The sequence below is a fragment of the Anolis carolinensis genome, chromosome 1 (genome assembly GCF_035594765.1).
Source record: "Anolis carolinensis isolate JA03-04 chromosome 1, rAnoCar3.1.pri, whole genome shotgun sequence".
Classification (NCBI taxonomy): domain Eukaryota; kingdom Metazoa; phylum Chordata; class Lepidosauria; order Squamata; family Dactyloidae; genus Anolis; species Anolis carolinensis.
The window spans coordinates 142472895-142498371 of record NC_085841.1 but is presented as its reverse complement, the minus strand read 5'-3'; the positions used below and the strand labels follow the sequence as shown (position 1 = coordinate 142498371).

Sequence of the window (25477 nt, the reverse complement as noted above, 5' to 3'; positions counted from 1 at the left end):
CTGACCTGAAGGCGGCCAGGTTCGAATCCCACCCGGGGAGAGCGTGGATGAGCTCCCTCTATCAGCTCCAGCTCCATGCGGGGACATGAGAGATGCCTCCCACAAGGATGGTAAAACATCAAAACATCTGGGCGTCCCCTGGGGAACGTCCTTGCAGACGGCCAATTCTCTCACTCCAGAAGCAACTCCGGTTGCTCCTGACACAAAGAAAAGAAAAAGTGGAGACACCTACTCCTGTGATAACTTGCCCGCCCTTGGCTGCAGCTAGCAACACCGTGGAACGAATGCAAGTTGACCCCACCTGAGCTGCCAATGGCCCAGTGCTATGGGGTCTTGAGGCTTGAAGCTTGGCCAGAGAAGGCGAAAGATCTTGTAAAACAACCACAGCTCCCACGATTCCATAGCCTTGAGCCATGGTGGAGTGACATCAAACTGCATTTATTCCAGTGTAGAGCTAAACAGGCTGGCAGAATCTCGGATAAGCGAATATCTTGGATAATAAGGAGGGATTAAGGAAAAGCCTATTAAACATCAAATTAGGTTATGATTTTACAAATTAAGCACCAAAACATGTTATATAACAAATTTGACAGAAAAAGTAGTTCAATACGCAGTAATGTTATGTTGTAATTACTGTATTTACGAATTTAGCACCAAAATATCATGATATATTAAAAACATTGACTACACTTAGATAAGTGAGGCTTGGATAAGTATTTAAAATGAGGAACAACTTTACCCAATGTGTTTTCAAAGGTTTTCATGGCTGGAATCACTGGGATGTTGTGAGTTTTCCAGGCTGTATGGCCATGTTCCAGAAGCATTCTTTCCTGACGTTTCATCCACATCTATGACAGGCATCCTCAGAGGTTGTGAGGTCTGTTGGAAACAAGGCAAGAGGGGGGGTATATATAGCAGAATCTCGCTTATGCAACCTTTGCTTATCCAACCTTCTGTATTATCCAACACAGTTTGCCTTTTAGTAGTCAAATGTTTTTGTAGTCAGTGTTTTCAATACATTGCCATGTTTTGGTACTAAATTCGTAATTACAGTAATTACTACATAACTGTAGTATCTCAGAGACCCCCGAGTCATGACCCTGTCGCCATTACATCTTGTCTCCCTGTCAAGCCTGGACAGCGTTTTAGCTTTACCCCGACTAACTTTGCCTTGCCTTGCATCCTAGCCTTTAGATTCGAGCCCTGGAACTCTTTGACAGATCTTGCCTTAATCCCCACTCAAACAGCCTAAAGGTTTGAGTGTGTTTCGGTTATTGGATTTAAAACTTTAAACTCTAATACTGGACATCTACTTTCATATTACTGGACTATATTTGACCTTTCCTGAAAGGTCTATTGCTGGACTATATACTCTGCTTATTTTTAGTTGTCTCCTTTATTTCCTTAATAAAGATATTAGATCGTTTATTGGCCTTCATGTCTGATTCCCAATGCTCACGCAGCCTGAGGTGTCACAATAACATTACCGTTTATAGGACTGCTTTTTCTGTCAATTTGTTGTAAAACTTGATGTTTTGTGCTTAATTTGTAAAATCATAATGTAATTTGATGTTTAATAGGTTTTTCCTTAATCCCTCTTTATTATCCAACATTTTCGCTTATCCAACATTCTGCTGGCCCATTTATGTTGGATAAGTGAGACTCTACTGTATCTGTGGAAGGTCCAGGGTGGGAGAAAGAATTCTTGTCCGTTGGAGGCAAGTGTGAATGTTTAAATTAATCATGTTGATTAGCATTGAAAAGCCTTGCAGCTTCAAAGCCTGACTTATTCCTGCCTGGGGGAATCTTTTTTTGGGAGGTATTAGCTGGCCCTGATCGATTCATGTCTGGAATTCCCGTTTTCTGGGTTGTGTTCTTTATTTACTGACCTGACTTTTGAGTTTATTAATACTGGTAGCCAGATTTTGTTCATTTCCATGGTTTCCTCCTTTCTGTTTTCCACATGCTTGTGGATTTCAATGGCTTCCCTGTGTAGTCTGAGATGGTGGTTGTTAGAGTGGTCCAGCATTTATGTGTTCTCAAATAATATGCTGTGTCCAGGTTGGTTCATCAAGTGTTCTGCGATGGCTGACTTCTCTAGCTGGATTAGACTGCAGTGCCTTTCATGTCCCTTGATTCATGTTTGGGTGCTGCGTTTGGTGGGCCATAGCAGAACACTTGATGGGCCAACCTGGACACAGCATATTATCTGAGAACAAAGAAATGCTGGACAACTCAAACAACCACAATGTCAATTGAAACATTTGCACCTGCCTCAAACAGACAAGAGTTCTTTTCCCCATCCTGAACATTCCACACATCTATAAACTCCACTTGCCTAGTTTCCAATAGACCTCACAACCTCTGAGGATGCCTGCCATAGGTGCAGGCAAAACACAAGGAAGGAATGCTTCTGGAACATGGCCATACAGCCCGGAAAACTCACAGCAACCCAGTGATTTTGGCCATGAAACCCTACGACAACACATGAGATCCCCATACTTTTGAAGCTGAGGGCCAATTCAGCATCCTTCAAACTGTTAGGAGTTGGACTATAGTTTGAAAAAAAACATGAACAGATGCATATACACATTGCACGGATCTTATTTGTAGAGCAAATAAAAGCTACGAAAGAACTATACAATATATAACATGACAGAACAATTTGAACCAACATAAACTTACCAGTATTTCAATGGGAAGTGTAGGCCTGCTTTGGACTGATGAGAGAGTCCAGTTAATTAGGTCTGTTGTGTACCTTCAAGTCGTTTCGGACAAAGTCTGTAAAGTTTAGGGCGGGGGCTTGGAGGGCTCACGGGTCTTAGTTTGGGGATCCCTGTGAAGAGGAACCCCTCATTGCCAAGCCATTACTGTTGCTTTCAAGTCAACTCTGATGTAATAGGACTCTATGAAGGGTTTTTTTCTCTCTCAAGAGTTATTGAAAACAGGTTGTGCTATTGCTGAGGCTGAGAAAGTGTGGCTGTAACACTCCTGAGCGACGCGAACACTGGGAACCAACACAGAAGCCAATAACCATATAATATCTTTATTAAAGCAAATAAAGTTCCAAATGGAAATAAGCAATAAGGTAGAAGTAGCAATTGATCTTCCAGGAAAGATCAATTTTAGTCCAATAATATAAAGTCTTATGTCTGGTATTAGAGTTCAAAAATCCAAAATCCGAAGCACACTCAAACTCCGTCTGAGTTTTGAGTGGGGAAAAGAGCAAGGAGCAGAAAGAGTCCTTTAGAAGAAATGTTCCAAACAGGGATTCAAAGCAAGGCAAGCTGGAAGCTCAGGAGCTGAAACGCAGTCCCAACATGGCAAGAAGGTAAACCATCACCGGTCTACTCCAGAGTAAGTGCACCGTCAGGCCGCTTGGAAATCAGGAACAAGAGGCGACGATACTTCTTAATCCAAAATTAAGTTGACACCGCACAGAAGATTCTCAGCGCATAACTTTTAATGAAGTTCATAGCTCCCCCCAAACAGGTGTTAAACTCCCCAAAACTTCCCAAGAGAACTGAGCCTCCAAAACATCATGCCTGGTGCCTGCCTCCCTAATTCTTCCCAAGAGAACTGGGTTTTGCCACAATCGCCTCGCTCTGCTAATCTGGCACTTCTTAAACTTTGCCTTAGAGAGCGGTCTGTTTTCAAGAAAGCCCTTCTATCAAACAGCAACCCCTCCGGAGAGCCAGGAAGAGCCGGCACCTTCTCAAGGGCATCCCTAATTGGCTCTGGCACGGAAATGTCAACAGGAGGCATCTGGAAAGGAATTGAATCTTGCTCCCTTGGGAAAAAACCCAAGTCTTCTTCGGGGCCAAAGGTGCCTGAGACATCACAGTGGCTTGCTCAGTAGGTGAACAAGGATTTGAACCCAGTTCTCTCATAAGGTACATCTACAGTGTAAAATGAATGCAGCTTAGAACTACTACTACTCCTATGATGATGATGATGATGATGATGATGATGATGATTCTATAGAGTCCTGGAACAACTGTCTCAAATTCCAACAACTGGTGCTCTTTTAGGTACACCAGAGTCCAGCACTCAAACCAGAGCACCACACTGGCATTTTTGTTCTGAAAAGGGATGAAGAAAGTCTTTGGCTGAAGATGTTAGAACAGTAGCAACAGGTCCCTAGTCTAACAATAAAGATCTAATATATTTGGTAGTTCTGAAGAAAATGTGTCAGGACAGTGACTGAATCAGATGAAAATAGAACAAAATGCTGAAAAATCTGGTGCTTCTTTAATACATAAATTTCAGGATCAACTGGAAACTAACCCTCATTGTATACCTCATTCTACTGCTTGAACATTTATACTTGCTATGGAACATGGCCATACAGCCCAGAAAACATACAACAACCCTATTGTCATTTCCTTACTTTTCCTTCTTTAGCTCTGTCTTGACTCTGCATTTTTCTGAGAAGGTTGAAAGCAAGAAGATCCTTAATTCACTGCATTAACTAAACCGTTACAAACCCTTCTGAATATTCTTCCACAATGATAGGCAACCAAACATCAATATTGGAACATAGACTAAATAAGGTGGAAGGATGTTTTAGTAGCTGCATGCCAAGTTTAGGATTTGTGTTCTAATTGTTTTCAACAGCTAATTTGTTAATCATTCTTACTCCTTTTCATGGCTGACTTGGCAATGTCATTCTCTCATATTTCCTTGCTGCTGTGACTCATTGTATTGTTCTTGAGAATGAGACATCAAGCTTATTTACATGGATTTCCCTTTCGGTTTACCATGTCCAGTGCCCTGAAACTTGATCAAATGTTACCTGGTTAAGCACCTAAGTGCCACTGGCCCAGTCACACACCCTAGTAGAAGATCCTCCATTGTGGATCTGGCATGACTGAGACTGCATTGTAGTAGGTGGTCTATGGTTTGCTATTCTCAAGAGGACATTTAATATAATGCCAAGTTTTTAAAACTTTGTGTTGTCAAAGGCTTTCATGGCCGGGATCACAGGGTTGTTGTATGTCTTTTGGGCTGTGTGGCCATGTTCCAGAAGTATTCTCTCCTGACATTTCACCCACATCCTCAGAGGTTGTGAGGTATATATAATTGCCAGTGGTTCTGAAATAACCTCAGCTAGTTCCTTCAATACTCTTGGATGTAGCTGATCTGGCCCTGGGGACTTGAATTCGTTTAGAGAGGCCAGGTGTTCCTGGACAACTTGTTTCCCTATTTGGGGTTGGATTTCCCCCAATCCTTCGTCCATCCCATGTTGTTGTTGAAGATGGCTTTGTAGCCCACTTTTTTTTTTTTGTGGGTAAACAGTTTATTAATGAAACGTTACATAACAAAACAGCAAATTATCGCAAATATAGTCAGATAACAATCATTTTGAAATGTACATGCATATCTACATTAGTCAACCAGCCTGCCAATTCTACCACAGTACATATTATTATCTGTTACTCAAAACATATAGAACTGCTCTTTCCACATGTCATCCACCACTCACAATCCAGGTTTCTACTCATTTTTTTTTTTAGAAATTAAATATAAGAGTTTACCCTAACATTCAAACAAAACAAAAACATACAACGTATTACACACAACAAACCCTGCACGCACCCAAAACCCCTATCCCACATAAAATAAAACCCCTTCCCCACACCCGTGCACCCTTCACCATGACTTCCAACCCTGAATCACTATGAAGCCTTTAAGCCAATTTATCTATCCTTGTTAATAGTAACCCTAAATTCCTAATGGAACTCCTCTATGTTACTGACTCCTTATTCAGATATGCTATGGCCAGCTTCCATGTTTCTAAAAAGTCCTCATTACTTTTGTTCTTCCTATTGTTGGTAAGTTTGGCCATTAGCATATATTCCCGCATTCTTTCTCTCCAATCCTTTTTAGTTAAACCTTTTTCCCCTTTCCAGTCTTTGGCTATGGTCAATCTTGCTGCCGCAAAGCTATATTGGTATATTTCTTGGTCCTTTTGGTTATTGTTTTCTCTATGTAGACCTAATAGACACAATCCTGGGCTTTTTTAAATCTTATTATGTAGCATTTTATTAGTCTCTTTAATTACCTTGTCCCAAAATGCCTGTATGGTCATACACGTCCACCACATGTGGATGAATGTCCCTTTCTGTTTCCTACACCTCCAGCAAATACCTTGTTGTGATTTATCTATTTTTGCCAATGTTGCTGGGGTGATATAGCATCTATAAAACATTTTATATTGATTCTCCCTAATTGATCCAGATATTGTGAATTTGAATTCTTTGTTCCATAGGTACTCCCAGTTATCCAATTCTATTGGCCTACCTAGGTCCTTGGCCCAGGATATCATTATTGTCTTGACTGTATTATCCTCCATATTATAACTTAATATGTATTTGTATAATCTGGATATTAACCCTTTATTTCCCTTTTCCCATATTCTTTCCAGTTCTGATTTTTTAGTTGCGAAACCAACCCTCATATCTTTTTTATATCTTTCATGCAATTGGTGATATCGAAACCAATCATTAATCTCCAATTCTTCCCGCCCTTTTAATTTCCATTCTTCATTTTCTCTAATAAGGTATTCTTTATATGTTCTTGTTTCTACACTTAAGGCTGGTCTTATAACTGCTTCTAATGGCCTCAACCAAAGGGGTGTTTTCGGTTCCATACCTTTTCTATATTTTTTCCAAATGTCTAATAGTCCCACTTTCTTAAGGTTGTCTCTGCATCTCATGGTGCCAAAGTGCAGTCTGTTCAGCGCCTTCCAAGTCACCCAGTCTTCTGTGTGCACAGGAGGGAGTCTCATCCGGCGTCTGCCACTGATTGAGCTTCCAGGTTTTAGCCTGCCACTTTTGGACTCTCGCTTGCTGGGGTGTGCCTGTGTGTATCTCTGTAGATTTTCTGCCCTGATATTCCGGGATATAGGGCTGAGTGGAAGGGCCCTAAGTGTTGCTCTTTATTTACTGCCCTGATTTTAGTTTTTTTTAAAAAAAAATACTGGTAACCTTTGACAACACCTTGAACATCTGGAGAGTTGTGTGGTTTCTGGGCTGTATGACCTGTGTTCTAGCAGGATTTTCTCCTGATGTTTTGCCTGCATTTAATAATAATAATAATAATACTTTATTTTTATACCCCGCCTCCATCTCCCTGAAAGGACTCGGGGCGGCTTACATGGGGCCAAGCCCTGATAAAACAGCAAAAAAATACAGTAACACCAGAAAAAAACAAGCAAATAGTAAATTAACATTCTAAACATAATAATAATTAAAAAAATATAAGTATAAAAGACAATAGAGGTAAAAACATGGATAAAGTAAAATGTACTGGGTAAAGTGCAGTGAGTGAAAATTGTAAATGAGGTAGATATTAAGTGCTATCGTCGAATAGAAGAGCAACTTTTAGCCACTTTTGTGGCTAAAATCCACCTTGAACAGGTTTATATGGCAGTGTGGACTGAGATAACCCAGTTGTGGATGATCTGCCTTGATCTTCTGGGTTATATGGCCGTGTGGAAGGGCCCTTTGTGTGCCGATACCAAACAAAGCTCTTTCCTCAAGTTTCCATTTCCCAACCCTGTCGGTTTCTATTTCGTTTTCTGCGTCGCGCGGTTGCTGGGCGCAAGACGGAGCCGGGCGGTGTGGCCTCAAGGCGGGGGCAGTTTCGTTTCTTGACGCAGCTGGCTGGGAAACACCCCCCCCCCCCCGCCCTTGGAGAGGAAAGTCAACAAGACTCGCTTTCGATTCCCGGCTGCCTCAAGGCTGGAGTCCCTCCGAGGTTTCGCTCCCCGCCCGTGAGAAGATGCTGCTGCGGCGCCTGGCGCCTGGGCCACTTCTCCGAGGGAGCTTCATGGCGGAGCCACTCGCCCCAGAGCGGGACTATTCCGCTTTAGCCAGCGACGCCACGTTGGGAAGGGGCTCCCCAACCGGGGATGGGAGGCGAGGAGGGGACCCCGGCGGGCCCTGCCTCCGGAGCGCCGGCGTCTTGGGCTCTTCCCAGGCGGCCAGGAGGGTTTTGGAGGAGGTGGGTGCTTCTCCCCGCCAAGGAAGTGGCAGATACGAGGCGCCAATGGAGAGAGAAGCCTACCCGGAAGGACTGGCCAACCAATCACACTGTGGAATTGGTGTCTGGGGAGCAAGCCCTATGAGGAGTGGTTTAAAGAGCTGGGCATGTTTATCCTGCAGAAGAGGAGGCTGAGAGGAGACATGAGGGCCATGTATAAATATGTGAGGGGAAGTCATAGGGAGGAGGGCGTAAGCTTGTTTTCTGCTGCCCTGGAGACTAGGATGCAAAACAATGGCTTCAAACTACAGGAAAGGAAGGAGTTTCCATGTGAACTTCTTCACTGTGAGATCTGTTCAGTAGTGGAACTTTCTGCCCCAGTGTGTGGTGGAGGCTGCGTCTTTGGAGGCTTTTAAGCAAAGGCTGGATGGCCATCTGTCAGGGGTGCTTTGAATGTGATTTTCCTGCTTTTTGGCAGGGGGTTGGACTGGATGGCCCATGAGGTCTCTTCTAACTTTAGGATTCTATGATTTAACCACCATGGGTCAATGCTTTGGACTCGTGGGAGTCATAGTTTAGTAAGGTCTTTTCCTGCCTCACCAAACTACAAGGTTTCTATAGCACTGAGCCTTAGGACATAAAAAGTGGCATCTTTTTTTTTTTTTTTTTGTCCTCAAGGCCTTGCAAAACGATAACTCCCAGTTTTAACTCTTCAACCCTGTGGAATCCAGGGAGTTTGCTGTGCTATTAGGAACCAAGGGCAGCTTTCTATAGGGACATTTCAGGTGGATCTACAACACTGTCGTCTGGCACTGTTTTAACTGCCATGGCACAATGGGATCCTGGGAGTTACGGTTTGGGGAGGCACCAGCCCTTTTTGGCAGAGAAGACTCAAGGCCTTGTAGAACAACAACTCCCTTGATTTCGTAACATGGAGCTGTGAGTGAAGTGGTGTCAAACTGCATTCATTCTGGGATCTAGATGCAGCTTATGAGACACTAATCTACTCTTGAGAAAAATTACAGGAAAGGAGATTCCACCTGAACATTAGGGAGAACTTCCTCACTGTGAGAGCTGTTTGGCAGTGGAACTCTCTGCCCCGAACTTTGTGAAGGCTCCTTCTTTGGAGGCTTTTAAGCAGTGGCTGGATGGCCATCTATCAGGGGTGCTTTGAATGCAATTTTCCTGCTTCTTGGCAGGGGGTTGGACTGGATGCCCCACAGTGTGGCTTCCAACTCTATGATTTTATAATGGAGAAATATGCGAGGAAGAACAGACTATTTATACTAGGCGTATGCAAAGTTTAGCACTCTGGAAGTTTTGGAGTTTTAACTCCCACAATTCCTAATGCCTGATAGGAATTGTGTTAAACTCCAAAACACCTGGAGGGCCAAAATTTGCCCATGCCCGATCTATACTTGGGAATTAATGCATTATTTGAGCTGCTATAAATCATAAGATTTGTCATTTTACAAGGCCTTCAAAGCTGTAGTTTGGCAGTGCCTCACCATACTACAGCTTTCAGAATTCCATAGCATTGAACTAGTTCATTGCTGTGCACGAGCTATCTACACTGTAGACGGAATACAGTTTGACACCACTTTTAATTGCTGTGGCTCAGGCTGTGCTATCCTAGGACTTGTAGTTTGGTGACATACCAGCACATTTTGGCAGAGAAGGCTAAAGAAATTGTAAAGGCATAGATAGCACTGAGCCATGGGAATTAAAGTGGTGCCAGGACTGCATTAACTTCTAGTGTAGATGCTCCTAAGGACTACAGCTTGCGTTTGCCTCTTCCCTTCTTCAGGAAGGAATGGTAGGGAAGTGAGTGTGTTGGCCTTGTTTGACCTCTATAAAGAATCTTGGAAAGCAAACATTGTTATTCTTACTATTCTATTGCAAGTCTACACACTGAGCTTAAGAATTTCCCTTCGGCCAACAAAGGTTTGTGATGGTTTTCCTTTGCTTTGAAATATACATGGTGATGATGAAGTACAGAAAAAAGCTGGAATCTTGGATCTTAGGCCACTCTTCAGAAAAGCATTGAAGCAAATGTAGCTTAAATGGGGAGCCATACAACTGAAATATCACGGGGTTGTCGAAGGCTTTCATGGCCGAAATCACTAGGTTGGTGTGAGTTTTCTGGGCTGTATGGCCATGTTCCTGAAGCATTCTCTACTGATTTTCCGCCCGCATCTATGGCAGGCATCCTCTGAGATGTGAGGTCTGTTGGAAACTAGGAAAGTGGGGTTTATATATCAATGGAAAGTAGGTTGGGAGAAAGAACTCTTCTCTCTTTGAGGCAGGTGTGAATATTGCATTTGATCACCTTGATTAGCACATGGCCTTGTAGATTCAAAGCCTGGCTGCTTCCTGCCTGGAGGAATCCTTTGTTGGGAGGTGTTAGTTGGCCCTTATTATGTCATGTCTGGAATTCCCCTGTTTTTAAGTGTTGTTCTTTATTTACTGTCCTGATTTTAGAGTTTTTTAAATACCAGCAGCCAGATTTTGTTCATTTTCATAAAAGTTTCCTCCTTTCTGTTGAAATTGTCCACATGCTTGTGGATTTCAGTGGCTTCTCTGTGTAGCCTGGCATGGTAGTGTTGGATTACGCCGACAGGTAGTTAGAGTGGTCCAGCATTTCTGTGTTCTCAAATCATATGCTGTGTCCAGGTTGGTTCATCAAGTGCTCTGCTATGGCTGACTTCTCTGGCTGGATTAGTTGCAGTGCCTTTCATGCTCCTTGACTCATGTTTGGGCGTTGTGTTTGAATTTCACTGTTTATGCTTATGAAAAGCTTGAGCACCCTTATGTACTGTAACCTACTCCCATCGCAGGGCTTGGGAAAAACAAATAGTTGTTCTAAATGCATTTTATTTAGTCCTTCAAAAGTTAAATTTAACATTTTAAAATCCTTTTCTTGCAGTGCACATCTTCCATCCCCGAAGCTAGATCCATTCTTGATCTTGTGGATAATTGTCCTGTGCACGCAGAGAAGGGAAATTTCCCTGTGATCGTTATTGAAGGACTGGATGCAACAGGTAACTCATAAAAATGCTCATCAAAACATTTTTACAGGCTTACATACAAACTCAATTTATGAACAAATCTATAGGATGTTCGGAACTCAGGGACTGCCTATATCTATCTTATATTAGTAAGCCAACCCATTTCTCGGGTTGCCATTTCCGCAGCAACTTTGAGAAGTGTCACATTTTTAAAAATTCTAAAGTCCATTTTGTGAAGTGTTAGCGATTGAAGTGTTTTATGAGTGTTTGCTGATGATCAGCTGTTGTGGGGGATTTACATAGATTAAAATAAATAGGTGTGGTAGCATTTTGAGGTGCAGTGCATCAATGTTAATGTTGATAGCAACGTTTATCAAATAATAGAGTTGGAAGACACCCCAAGAACCTTCCAGTCCAACCTCCTGCCCTGCAGGAGCACACAATCAAAACATTCCCAACAGATGGCCATTCCGTCTCTGCTTAAAAGCCTCCAGCTATGCAGGGTTGTGACATCAGAGAAGGAGACTCCACCGCAATCCCAGGCAGCCTATTCCACTGTTGAGCAGCTTTTAATGACAGAAATTTCTCTGTAATGTTTAGATGGATTCTTTCTTCCTGCAAATTTATTTAATTATGAGAATATTCATCCATTCATTGCACTTTTACCTATCTGATAAACAGAACTTTCTGGATAGTGTATAGTTTGAGACAGAATGAATTCTCATAAGGCTTCTCTTCATTATCACCATCACATAACCTAACTACCCTGTTTCCCCGAAAATAAGACAGGGTCTTATATTAACTTTTGCTCCCAAAGATGCACTAGGTCTTATTTTCAGGGGATGTCTTATTTTTCCATGAAGAAGAGCTCACATTTATTGTTGAACAGCAAAATGAACATTTATTATATACTGTAAAGTAGTTGTCATCACAAACCAGCATAACCAGACAAACTATGAATCCTATCAAGAATTTCTTGTTACTACAATTATTTACATGTACAACAATCTATGGTACCTCTTGCAGTTTAGGTTTCACAAGGTTTCCACGCTGATTTCTCTCTATTCTAGTTTCAATGTAGTCATGAATTATGAATAATATAATATACTATAATAATAATATGATAATATAATAATAATATAATGATATACAATATATTAATGAGATAATATAATAATAGGATATAATAACAGAATATGATAATAATATGTTATTAATAGGATAATATAATAATGGGATATAACAGAATAGCATAATAATATAATAATAATAGGATAATTGTCAAGGACAGAACGCCACAAGATTCAAAGTAACAGAGTTTATTAGATTACAGAACTCAAAAATGCCCGTAAAACACAAGGGCCAGGCAGTTTTTGCCTTTAGGAGCAAAAAGGGGCAAAAGTAAATGTTCAAAAGATAAACCGGATTAAACCGGAGTTTAATCCGGGTAAAAACAAACTGCTTGCTTCAGCCTGGGTATAAACGAAACGAAAGCCAAGGAACAAAAGATACAAAGAATGCAACTAATTGGCAGCAGATTCCTCTCTGCTGCCAACACTGTGCTTAGAGTAACTTGCGTCGCTCCCCCACACACACAGCAGACAGGATCTCCAACACGAGTAAATCAGCCAAGGATTGTAGCAGTTGAGTAGACCAGTTCCGTTCCGTAGATCAAAGCCAGAAGCAGACGTTTGTAGTTTTTCCAAGTCCAAGAAGGGGGGAAGACAAGCCGTGGTCAGTTCAGTCCGAGTTCTCAAAGCAGGAGATGGCGTCCGTCAAGAAGACGACGGAAGGTCAAGCTAATAAGAGTAAGCACAGGTTTGCACAAACAAATGCCCACACAATCCCTCCCGCCGTCTGACCCTGGATTCCAATCAACTTACGTCACAGCACAGGAAAGCACACAAGTCTTCAGGGAAGCGTCCCACACACACACGGATCCCAAGCGTTTGCCCAGATTACCTTGCCCAACGCAATTTGCAATTGCTCTCAAGCCCCATTTTATGCCAGTTACAAATCTTCATCACTGTCAGCTGTCCTCCTTAACCCGGGCGTTTCCTCATCACTTTCCTCGTCAGAGCTGGAACACCTCTGACTACGCCCAACAGCATCTCCAGCTGTGGATCCCGTCCCATCCCTCCAGCTAAACCATGGGTCTAATCCTGAAGGTCCCCATTCATCTTCTGTCCCATCATGGCCAGTGGCACCCACTTCCTCCCTTACCCGAGTCCAATCCATCTCATCCTCCTCTGAGCTAACCAGCCCCTCCTCCATTCTCTCCGTAAACCCTTCGAAAGACTCCTCGTCAGATGGTGCTGCAAATATGTCTCGCAGTCTTTTTCTCTCTCGCTCCTCGAGAGTATCTGACTCTCGAGGAGTCTTACGCCCACGTCTGTCAGTAACAGAGCCATGAGGCTCAATCATAACACTATCCCCTCTCACAAAGGCCTCCTCCCCCGATGGCGGAGAAGTGGCAGTGATACCCTCCGCTATAGCACCACGACGACTAGAGGTATCAAGTTTCAACAGCGAACGATGAAAGACTGGATGGACCTTTAAACTAGACGGTAAACGCAAACGAAACGCAACAGAAGAAATCTTTTTAACGATAGGAAAGGGACCCAAATACCGAGGCGCAAACTTTCCCCCAGCCTGTTTAATATGTTTGGAAGATAACCACACCAAATCCCCTTCTTCCAACTCCTCCCCTGCCTGCCTGTGGCGGTCAGCCTGAGTCTTCTGCGTTGCCTTAGCTTCCAACAGTAAGCGACGGGCAACATCATGCAATGCAGCCATTTCCGAAGAGCGGTACACAGGGTCCAAAGAGACCACATTGGTCGACGGCGCCACACCTCCCCGTGGGTGAAAACCATAAGTTAGCTCAAATGGCGTATGCTGACTAGACGTGTGCACCGCATTGTTGTAAGCAAATTCCGCCACCGGTAACCACTTTACCCAAGCCGTGGGTTGATCTAAACAAAAACAACGCAGATACTGCTCTAAGAGCCCATTAACCCGTTCCGACTGTCCATCCGTTTGCGGATGGAAAGCTGAAGACACGTTTAACTTAGTCCCCAAACACTCATGGAAGTGTTTCCAAAAGCGTGACACAAATTGCGGAGCCCTATCTGAAATAATCACCTCGGGTGCTCCGTGCAAACGATAGATGTGCTTTGTAAATAGTAAGGCCAACGTAGGGGCCGCCGGAATGGTTGAACAAGGAATAAAATGAGCCAGTTTACTAAATAAATCCACCACCACCCAAATACAAGTATAACCCCCAGACTTAGGCAAATCTGAAATAAAATCCATGGAAATGATTTGCCATGGCCTCTCCGGAACAGGTAAAGACGATAACAACCCTTTAGGGCGCCCAACAGGCGTCTTACTCTGCTGACAAACGGCGCAGCTGTCACAAAAGCGCAGAATGTCTTGCCGCATCTTTGGCCACCAGTAGCTCCTGGTGATAAGCTGTACGGTCTTGAACCTGCCAAAGTGCCCAGCCATGGGTTCGTCATGGTGGGCTCTAATCACCTCCAACCTGAGGGTCCCTACTGGTACGTAAACCTGCCCCCTACGCACCAATACCCCGTCTTGATCCTGGAGATGCGGCAGTATGGTACGGTTACCTGCAGAGAGCAGCATCAGTTGCTCCTGAGTCCATACATCATCCTTCTGAGCCTCAAGGATCTGGTCATGTAACCCAAGCTCATTATCTACAACACACAGAGAGGCAGTAGGCAAGATGGTCTGACATACTACCTGCTCATTGGTCTTAAATTCCGGCTTGCGGGATAAAGCATCGGCCCGCAAGTTTGCCTTCCCCTCCACGAACTGCACCTTGAAGTTAAACCTGGAGAAAAACAAAGCCCAGCGGATTTGACGCTGGTTTAACTTCTTTGCTGTTTGCAAGTGCTCTAAGTTCTTGTGATCAGATCTGACCACGATCTGGTGCCGTGCCCCTTCAAGCCAGTGCCGCCACACCTCAAACGCCACCTTAATCGCCAACAACTCCTTCTCCCATATGGTATAGTTCTGCTCGAAGGGTGTTAGTTGCCGCGAGTAAAATCCACAGGGACGCAAGGTCCCTGAGGAATCCTTCTGAGACAATACAGCCCCCAACGCGTAGCTAGAAGCGTCCGCTTCTACCACGAACGGTCTGTCAACATCAGGATGGGTTAGTATGTTGTCCGATTGAAAACTAGACTTTAGTTGTAGAAACGCCTCGTGAGCTTCCCGCCCCCACACAAATGGCTGTTTCTTGCGCAGAAGCTGCGTCAAAGGTACCGTGAGCTTTGCAAAATTCGGAATAAACTCCCGGTAGTAATTAGCGAAACCCAAGAACCTTTGTACATCCTTCTTAGTCTTCAGCTCCTGCCATGAGTTGACGGCGTCAACCTTATGTGGGTCCATTTTAAGTTCCCTACCTGACACTACATGACCTAGGAACTCCACTTCAGGCACATGAAAGACGCACTTGGAAGCCTTGGCGAAAAGCCCATTAGCCCGCAGTCGGTGCAGAACCTGCTTGACATGTTGACGATGTTCTTTCTCGTCCTTAGAAAAAATCAAGATATCATCCAAATAAATCACTAAAAATTGGTCAATTAGGTCCCTGAACACATCGTTCATGAACCTCTGGAATACCGCAGGAGCATTACAAAGCCCAAAAGGCATGACTCGGAACTCGTGGCATCCGAAACACGTGTTAAATGCCGTCTTCCATTCATCCCCTTCCCGTATACGGATTAAGTTATAGGCCCCCCGCAGGTCAAGCTTGGTAAAGACCTTAGCCCCTTGCACCCTTGATAACAGTTCCGAGATTAAAGGCAGCGGGTACCTATCCCGAATGGTGTATTTGTTTAGGATCCGATAATCGCAGACCAACCTAAGTTCCCCAGTCTTTTTGGCTACAAAGAATACCGGTGCCGCAGTTGGAGAACTAGATGGGCGAATAAACCCCTTGGCTAAATTTTCATCTAGAAACTCCCGCAAAGCTTGCCTTTCCGGTACAGTCAAGGCATACAGCCTCCCTGCTGGCAGTTTCGCACCTTCTGCCAACTTGATGGCGCAATCATATGGCCTGTGCGGTGGTAATTTGTCCGCTTCTCTTTTACAAAATACATCAGAGAACTCCCCATACTCAGCAGGCACTCCCTCCATATCAGAATGAGTAACATTTAGAGTGCAACAATCCTGCCTCTTTAAGATCACTTTACGTGTTGCCCAATCTACATGTGGGTTTACTACAGCTAGCCAATCCATCCCCAGGATCACATCATATCTAGGCAAGCTCGTAATATCCCACACAAACGTTCCCGTTACTCCCTGCACCTCCCACGTTACTGCTGAGGTTTCATGGTTAACCACCCCAGTCTCCAGCAGTCTCCCATCTGCTCCTTCCACCCACACGTCGCATGCCTTGCGCACTCTAGGAATGCCATGCTTCTTAGCAAACTCAATATCTACATAGGAGACCGTAGCCCCTGAGTCCAGCAGTGCCAAAGTAGAAACAAGTTCCCTTCCCCCAACAGATAATGTAATGGGTACGAAAACATGCTTCCTCCCCTCAGTTGACTGCTTGAGGAGCCCTAGTGCGTTGGACTCACGTCGCACTAGGGCTGGCCTTTTCCCGAAAGCTGGGAAGGTTTCACATTACAATTTTTGGCAAAATGCCCAGCATTCCCACAGTACAAACACAAGCCCAGCTGCCTCCTACGGCTCTTTTCCTCTGTAGACAGCTTTTTAAAGACCCCAAGCTCCATGGGCTCTTCCCCCATCACCACAGGTGCCCTGGTTACATGCATGGGTGGCGCACACATTGCTTTTGAGTGTTTACGAGCCTCGAACCTTGCGTCTAAACGCAGCACCTTAGCTACTAAGGCGTCCCAGCTTTCAGCCGGCTCCAAGCGTGCTAATTCATCCTGGAGCATATCACTTAACCCGGCAGTAAATAAAAGCATGAATGCATTTTCCCCCCAATCCAGCTGGTGGCGATACAGGTTAAACTTATTTAAGTAATCCAAAACAGTCCCCTTTCCCTGTTTCAACCGATACAGAGCCCACCCAGCGTTCTCCGTGCGGAGAGGATCCCCAAAAGTATCAGTTAACAACTTTTTGAAATTATTCAAATTGTCCTTGACTGGGTCATTTCCCAAAATTAAATTAGTGGCCCATTGTCCTGCGGGACCGGTCAACAAACTCAAAATAAAGGCCACCTTGCTAGTGTCTGTAGGAAAAGCATGAGCACTGAGCTGAGAAAAATAAAGCTCCACTTGTGCCAAAAAGGTTGGCAACTTGCACCTGGTTCCGTCAAAGCGTTCAGGAGTCAAAACATGTCCTTTCACAGCCTGAGCTGTTTGGATAACGGTAAAAGCCGTTTGCAATTGGTCTACTTTGGCCCTTAACTCATCCATCGTCTTCCTGACGGGTTTATTGCTGCAATAAACTTTTTATTGGCGTTGGGCAATCTGTCAAGGACAGAACGCCACAAGATTCAAAGTAACAGAGTTTATTAGATTACAGAACTCAAAAATGCCCGTAAAACACAAGGGCCAGGCAGTTTTTGCCTTTAGGAGCAAAAAGGGGCAAAAGTAAATGTTCAAAAGATAAACCGGATTAAACCGGAGTTTAATCCGGGTAAAAACAAACTGCTTGCTTCAGCCTGGGTATAAACGAAACGAAAGCCAAGGAACAAAAGATACAAAGAATGCAACTAATTGGCAGCAGATTCCTCTCTGCTGCCAACACTGTGCTTAGAGTAACTTGCGTCGCTCCCCCACACACACAGCAGACAGGATCTCCAACACGAGTAAATCAGCCAAGGATTGTAGCAGTTGAGTAGACCAGTTCCGTTCCGTAGATCAAAGCCAGAAGCAGACGTTTGTAGTTTTTCCAAGTCCAAGAAGGGGGGAAGACAAGCCGTGGTCAGTTCAGTCCGAGTTCTCAAAGCAGGAGATGGCGTCCGTCAAGAAGACGACGGAAGGTCAAGCTAATAAGAGTAAGCACAGGTTTGCACAAACAAATGCCCACACAATCCCTCCCGCCGTCTGACCCTGGATTCCAATCAACTTACGTCACAGCACAGGAAAGCACACAAGTCTTCAGGGAAGCGTCCCACACACACACGGATCCCAAGCGTTTGCCCAGATTACCTTGCCCAACGCAATTTGCAATTGCTCTCAAGCCCCATTTTATGCCAGTTACAAATCTTCATCACTGTCAGCTGTCCTCCTTAACCCGGGCGTTTCCTCATCACTTTCCTCGTCAGAGCTGGAACACCTCTGACTACGCCCAACAGCATCTCCAGCTGTGGATCCCGTCCCATCCCTCCAGCTAAACCATGGGTCTAATCCTGAAGGTCCCCATTCATCTTCTGTCCCATCATGGCCAGTGGCACCCACTTCCTCCCTTACCCGAGTCCAATCCATCTCATCCTCCTCTGAGCTAACCAGCCCCTCCTCCATTCTCTCCGTAAACCCTTCGAAAGACTCCTCGTCAGATGGTGCTGCAAATATGTCTCGCAGTCTTTTTCTCTCTCGCTCCTCGAGAGTATCTGACTCTCGAGGAGTCTTACGCCCACGTCTGTCAGTAACAGAGCCATGAGGCTCAATCATAACAATAATAGAATAGAATAATAAGATGGAATAGAATGATATAAAATATATTAATAGGATAATATAAAATGGAATATAATAATAATAACAGAATATGCTAATAATAATAAAATAATAATATGATAATATAATAGAATAATAGTATAGAATAGAATGATATAAAATATATTAATAGGATAATATAAAATGGAATAGAATAATAATATAATAATATGAAAATATAATAGAATAATAATATAATGATATAATAATAATAGAAAAATATAATATAATGATATAAAATATATTAATAGGATAATATAATAATGGGATATAATAATAGTAACAGAATATGATGATAATAATATGGTAATAGAATAATAGTATAAAATAATAAGTTTCATGGCATAGGATAGGAATAAGGATGAGAGGAGAATCCCTATGCGTCCTGTACCTTTAAGAAGCAGAAGGAGCAGGACGAGTGGAAAGCCCTTTTCCTTCCCACCCACCCTCCCTTGCCCTGGCTCCAGGAGCCAATCAGAAGCCTTGGGTGCTTCCCAAGGGGCGATTGCGGGGCGCTTCCCTAAACCGGTTTGCTGGGAGGGATAATAGGGCCTCCCTATTATCCAAGCAATTCGGTTATTTATTTATTTATTTACAGTATTTATATTCTGCCCTTCTCACCCCGAAGGGGACTCAGGGCGGATCACATTACACATATAAGGCAAACATTCAAAGCCTTAACATAGAACAAAGACAGAGACAAATGCAGGCTCCAAGCTGGCCTTGACCTCATGACCTCTTGGTCAGAGTGATTTGTTGCAACTGGCTGCAGCTGGCTGCTCACCAGTTATCCGAGATTGGGCCCGCCCCTTTATCTCGGATAACCGGAACTCTACTGTAGTGGTTTTGAAAAGTTGATTCACATTTGTCAAATAGGTATGACACCATTTTTCCTTTTCAATAAGGGTATGATTGCCATTTATTTCCAAAAAGATATGTGCCCAGAGAGTGGGTGCAGTTATTTTCCAAAATCTATTCTGTAAATACATTTTCATTTTTGTATTTTCTGTGTCAAATTTAGGCAAAACGACAGTGACTAGTGCTGTGAAGGACACACTGAATGCTGTTCTCTTGAGGACCCCTCCTCCTTGTGTCAGCCAGTGGAGAAAGGTTTTTGATGATAAACCAACACTCATACGGAGAGCATTTTATGCACTGACTAACTACATTGTTGCTTCTGAAATAGCAAAAGAGTCTGTGAAGTCACCAGTGATTGTGGATAGGTTTGTAAACGTGAAGCATCTCCTGTGTCACACTTTATTTAAAAGCAGTTGGGGATCCATCTCTGAGTCCAACCCTCATTCTGGATGGAGATAGGCTCAACCAGCCATTACAGCTTGAAGGGTTCTCTCTATTATTATACACAGGCTACCCACATTTCATAGGCCAGACATGGGAATTATGGAACCCTACAGTTGTTATTGGACTGTATTTCCCAGTATTCCTCCTTAGTTAAGGCTTCTGTGATCTGCAGTCCAACTATGGCAGAAGGGGAGGCATGATTCTCACCACCTGTTTTAGGCATTCATCCTATTTTAGATGCCATGTTTGTGATATTTAGATAGAAGAGCAAAGAGAGAAATAACATGAACTATTTTACAGCAACATCAAGCATTTCCAATGAGATCACTCTTGTTACTTGTATCATTGTTCTGATTTACAGCCTTTGGGAAAGTCAAATACTGTAGGTATGGCCAATTGGTGGCTTTTGGAAAATGATTGAATATTACACTAACTCGACTAAGCAGTTCAGCATAGACAATTGTCAGCAAAGCCAGTGGTGAAAACTGATAGGAGCTGCACTCATCCTGAGTTTCACAGTTTGCCCACTCTTGCAGTTTCTCTACCTTAGTTGCCTTGGATCATAACAATTCTGTTCACTAGTGTCATAAACCAAAGAGGATTTTGGAGTTTCTTTTTCTGAAACTGTGACTTCCCCTATGAGATATATATATATATATATATATATATATCTCAAAAATTTTCTTTCTCTCTCTCTCTCTCTCTCTCTCTCTCTCTCTCTATATATATATATATATATATATATATATATATATATATATATAAAAAGAAAATTCTTGAGAAGCTTCAAAAGTCACTGCAAAAGTTTCGGAAATTTGCCAGCCACCAACCAGACCTATCCCTTAAAGTGGTCCCTGTGAAGATAAAATGTGGACTCCTATATGTACCGCTTGCATTCCTTTTGAGAAAAGGTAGATATGATTCTGATATATATAAATAGATAGATTTATATATGTGTGTGAATGTCACGCTGTTGTGTTTGGCCTGATAGATATTGGCACAGCACTGCTGCCTATGCAATTGCCACAGAAACCAGTGGGAAGGTAGAAGATCTCCCTCCACCCCATCATCCGGTCTACTGCTGGCCCAAAGACTTGCTGAGGCCAGACATTGTCTTGCTGCTGACTCTCAGCTCAGACGAAAGAAGCCGGCGATTGCTGGGACGAGGGGTGGAGAAGACCAGGGAGGAGGCTGAGCTGGAAGAAAATCGATATTTCCGTCAGAGGTATGAACTAAAACGATAATACTTCACCATCAAGTGTTATGTTTTGTGACTACAGTCCAGGGTAAAAATGTCCACAGTACATTATAAACCATTTCTGGATGACATAAACCATTTTCATTAGCTGCAGGAAACCCTGTCTATCCCATTTTTTAAAATCATTACATTTGACAATGTGACAAATCCTTCAGTACTAGGTTTAAGAGAAATTACTTTTGTAATTATAACTCAGTTACAATAAGTACTTATAGGTGGCTTAGAACTATGGTTGTAATTACTTACTCTTTAAAAACAGCTTTCAGAAAAGTTGTCAAGTGCATGTAAGAGCTCAGCCTTTTTCTATTTTACTGTTAAACCATTTGCACTATAGGGTTTCCAGTGTGGGAAATTTGGAGTGGGATCCTGTACCGTTAATTAAATTTAGATTATATGGGGACAAGATCATCTGAATTACTTTAAATAATGTTGCTTTTAAGTTATTTTTATAATTATATTAACTACCTTTAAGAACTAGTTACTGGGGAGTGGTACTCATCTCCATTTCTAAGCCTGCATGACTTCATGGAGCACCATTACCCTCCTGCCGAAGCAGTACCTACTGATCTACTCACATTTGCATGTTTTCAACCTACTAGGTTGGCAGAAGCTGGGTCTAACAGTGGGAGCTCACCCCACTCCCTGGATTTGAACTGCTGACCTTTCGGTCAGCAAGCTCAGCAGCTCAGCGGTTTAACCTGCTGCGATGCCGGAGCCTCATGATCTGTTCTATTTTCACTAAAATCTAGTAAAATCTTAGCAGGCTTATGAAAGGAGAAAGTTAATAAGAACTTGATCAGACTTAGGTATAAGTAGCACTGCATTAGAAGTATTGCATATCTATTGCATGTGAGTTGTATCTGTAATTTTTGAATTGTCTGCTTTTAAAAAACAGAGTAGAGGAGGCCTACAGAAGAATGGAGAATCCTGGATGCCAACCAGTTGACGCCAGTCCATCTAGAGAAAAAGTTGTAAAAGCTGTCCTACATCTGATTGAAACACAATGCGATCTACCACATGTATGATGGCACACTGAGGGAAAAGGTAACTATATGTCTGGCTACTCAGCAGCCATCGATTTACCCTATGATGTACTTTAAACCCTTTAAAGTAAACACTCTTGAAACTGGATAAAGATAACCAAGAATATATTTATTGAACAAATGCAGTGTTAACTTCAGTCAGTATTCTTGAATAATGAATCAAAATAATGTATAACAGAAACAAAACTTGAAGATTGAGCTTAAACACACTGGAAATAAACTCTGCAGTACAGTAGTGTCTCACTTATCCAACATTCACTTATCCAACATTCTGGATTATCCAATGCAGTCTGCCTTTTAGTAATCAATGTTTTTGTAGTCAATCTTTTCAATACATTGTGATGTTTTGGTGCTAAATTCGTAAATACAGTAATTACTCCACAACATTGCTGTGTATTGAACTGCTTTTCTGTCAAACATGATGTTTTGGTGCTTAATTTGTAAAATCAATGTAATTTGATCTTTAATAGGCTTTTCCTTAATCCCTCCTTATTATCCAACATATTCACTTATCCAACGTTCTGCCAGCCCGTTTATGTTGGATAAGTGAGACTCTACTGTATTTGAAATAATATGAGGTAAAATCACTGAAATATGTCACTAGTAAATTAGTACAATTCAGAATATAAATGGTAAAGCACTAAACTATAATGTTGTGAAAAATATTTTAGGCTCTGGTTACCATTAGGTAAATACTCTGATCTATATTGGCTGATATCTTTACTGCTATAAGGATTTTGAGGTAAGGTATATACTCAACTAAAATGGCTGTAAGGTTGGTGCACAAGGCTATAAATTCATATACTGTTGGCTATGAGGTAAGTATAAATTATAATATCAATGAGGTATGTACAGAACTAAAGGCTATAAAGACTATGAGGTAAGTACTTTTTTAGGCTTTAATATCTATGTGGCAAATACTTTCTATGATGTTAAATACTCAACTATGAGGTAAGTACTAGCTTTGAAGTAAGCACACAAAGCTATAATGGTAACTATATGGTAATTACAGAACTAAAGGCTAAAGTAAAATTCTCTAATCTTTGTGGTAAGCACTCAAAGCTATAATGGTAAACACTTGCTATGCTGATGGTAAGCACTAGCTATGGCTTTGAAGTAAATACTTTTAAGGTTATAAGGTAAATACACAAAGCTATAATTATATGGTAAACATGTGATAAAGGAGCCCCGGTGGCAAAATGTGTTAAAGCACTGAGCTGCTGAACTTGCAGACCGAAAGGTCCCAGGTTCAAATCCTGGGAGCGGAGTGAGCGCCCGCTGTTGCTGCAGCTTCTGCCAACCTAGCAGTTCGAAAACATGCCAATGTGAGTAGATCACTAGGTAACGCTCTGGCGGGAAGGTAACGGCACTCCATGCAGTCATGCTGGCCACAAAGCTAAGTAAGACATCACAACATGATACCAGTAAATGATACTAAATTGTATCATTCAGCACAAAAGAGTCATCCCAATGTTCCCCAGCAAGTGTGCGTTAGAGAGGAGATACATTCTCTCCAGCCATAAGAAGCCTAAAGGGAAAAGGGGCAACAAGCCTTTATGATGTCAACCAGTTTTTAAATACAGAAATAAGGCTATGAATTACACACTATTAAAGCTAAAACATACAGCTCAAGAGTTTAAAAGAAAAGAAGGAAATGAAACTATGTAGCCACTATTATTTTGCAGAATGATATCATTAACTGGCTTGCGTCAATGCTATATGGAGTTGTCTTTCTGCGAGTTATTTAACCTTTTCTGTCAAGTGTTCTGGTGTCAAACTACAAATCCCAGAATTCCTTAGAATGGAACCATGTCAGTGACATTGAACCGTTATAATTCTGCATTTTGGATATTCCCTTTGTTGTCCTTTTTGGGGGGAGGAGGGCAGAGCAGGATGCAGATATTCTTACACTTTTGTTAACAAAGAGATGTAAATCTCAATTTGAATGGAATCATTTCTGTGTTGAGTCTTTTTTGCTACATCATGACTTTCCTGTAGTTTATTACTGCTAACTTGCTCTGCACTACTTCCATTTGGACTCACTGAAGTGGGAGCAGATGGGGGAAGAGTTCAGCACTTCAGAATGATCCATGAGTAAATGGGCACTTATGCCTAGACTCCTGGGCTGTACCGTCAAGAATGTTTACCACTTGAGGGTACAAACATCTCACCTGCTTCAGATGATAAACTTTGTGTCTTTTCAAGCAACATAAGCGGCAGAATAAAATCAGCAATTTTCACCTTTGAACAAGACTTCCTGCAAGTGCATAGATTTCATTGTGTGTGTGTGTGTGGGGGGGGGGGGGGGTGTGTGTTAAGGCAAGGAGGTGGTTTTTGCCAGGTCCTTCCTCTGAAATATAGTTGAACGCACTTGGTATTCTTTAACAGTCTCCCATTCAGCTTAGCCAGGGTTGACTTGCTTAGATTCAAAGATTCCTTCATATGTTGATCTCAATATATTCATGTAATCATTTACCTGCTTGTTAGGGTATAAGCACCACTGACACCAAAGGCCTAAATCCACGTCAATTGTGTTAGGTCCACAGTAATGAGGCAATCATATATATGTAAATTCAAAGGCAAGCTCTTTGAATCAATTGATTCAATAGTTCTGCGGATTCAGTGGGAGCTGTAGTTTGTTGAAGCCTTCTCTACCAAAGCATATTGGTGCCTCACTAAACTACCAATCTCAGGATTCCATAACATTGAGGAATTGCACTTAAAGTGGTGTCAAGCTGCATTAATGCTACACTGTAGATGCACACTAGGCATTAAGCCTTTAAAAAGTTTTTGTACCAAGGCATTGTCTTGTAAGTGTGGATTTTGGAAAATAAGCAGAAAATTCCACCAGAGAGCAGAAGAGAGCCAGGCACAGCATGATCTTGAATCTAGATTGGAAGCAAGAAGTATCTCCTGTTAAGGCATCCATGTTTTACTTTATTTGGAAGGGGGCAGGGGAAACAGTGAAAGAGTGCTGAAACAGCAAAATAGTTTTCATTGCCACTTGAGTTTCAGGCTGTGCTGCTGCTGCAACAGTGGTGATACTGGGATGGGCAGGATTTTGTGATTGTAGTGGGAGGGTTTCCCTTAAAAGTTTGAAATATTCAACAATTTCTGAAAGACTCATTCCCCAACCATTCCCCCATCATCTTTTTATCTCATATTTGTGGGTTCTCAGTTGTAAAAGACCAGAATTGTGTAAATTCTAAGGTGCAAAAGGGC

General features: G+C 42.5%; 1 protein-coding gene across 1 annotated transcript; it reads left to right on the top strand.

Moving 5' to 3' along the window:
• The first annotated feature begins 7699 nt into the window (after positions 1-7699).
• Positions 7700-24206, top strand: cmpk2 (cytidine/uridine monophosphate kinase 2). The gene is made up of 5 exons (XM_062983405.1): positions 7700-8007; positions 10913-11027; positions 19674-19875; positions 20946-21179; positions 22108-24206. The coding sequence occupies exons 1-5, from the start codon at positions 7786-7788 to the stop codon at positions 22235-22237; spliced, it is 903 nt and encodes a 300-aa protein (XP_062839475.1). The 5' UTR covers positions 7700-7785; the 3' UTR covers positions 22238-24206.
• Positions 24207-25477: the final 1271 nt, after the last annotated feature.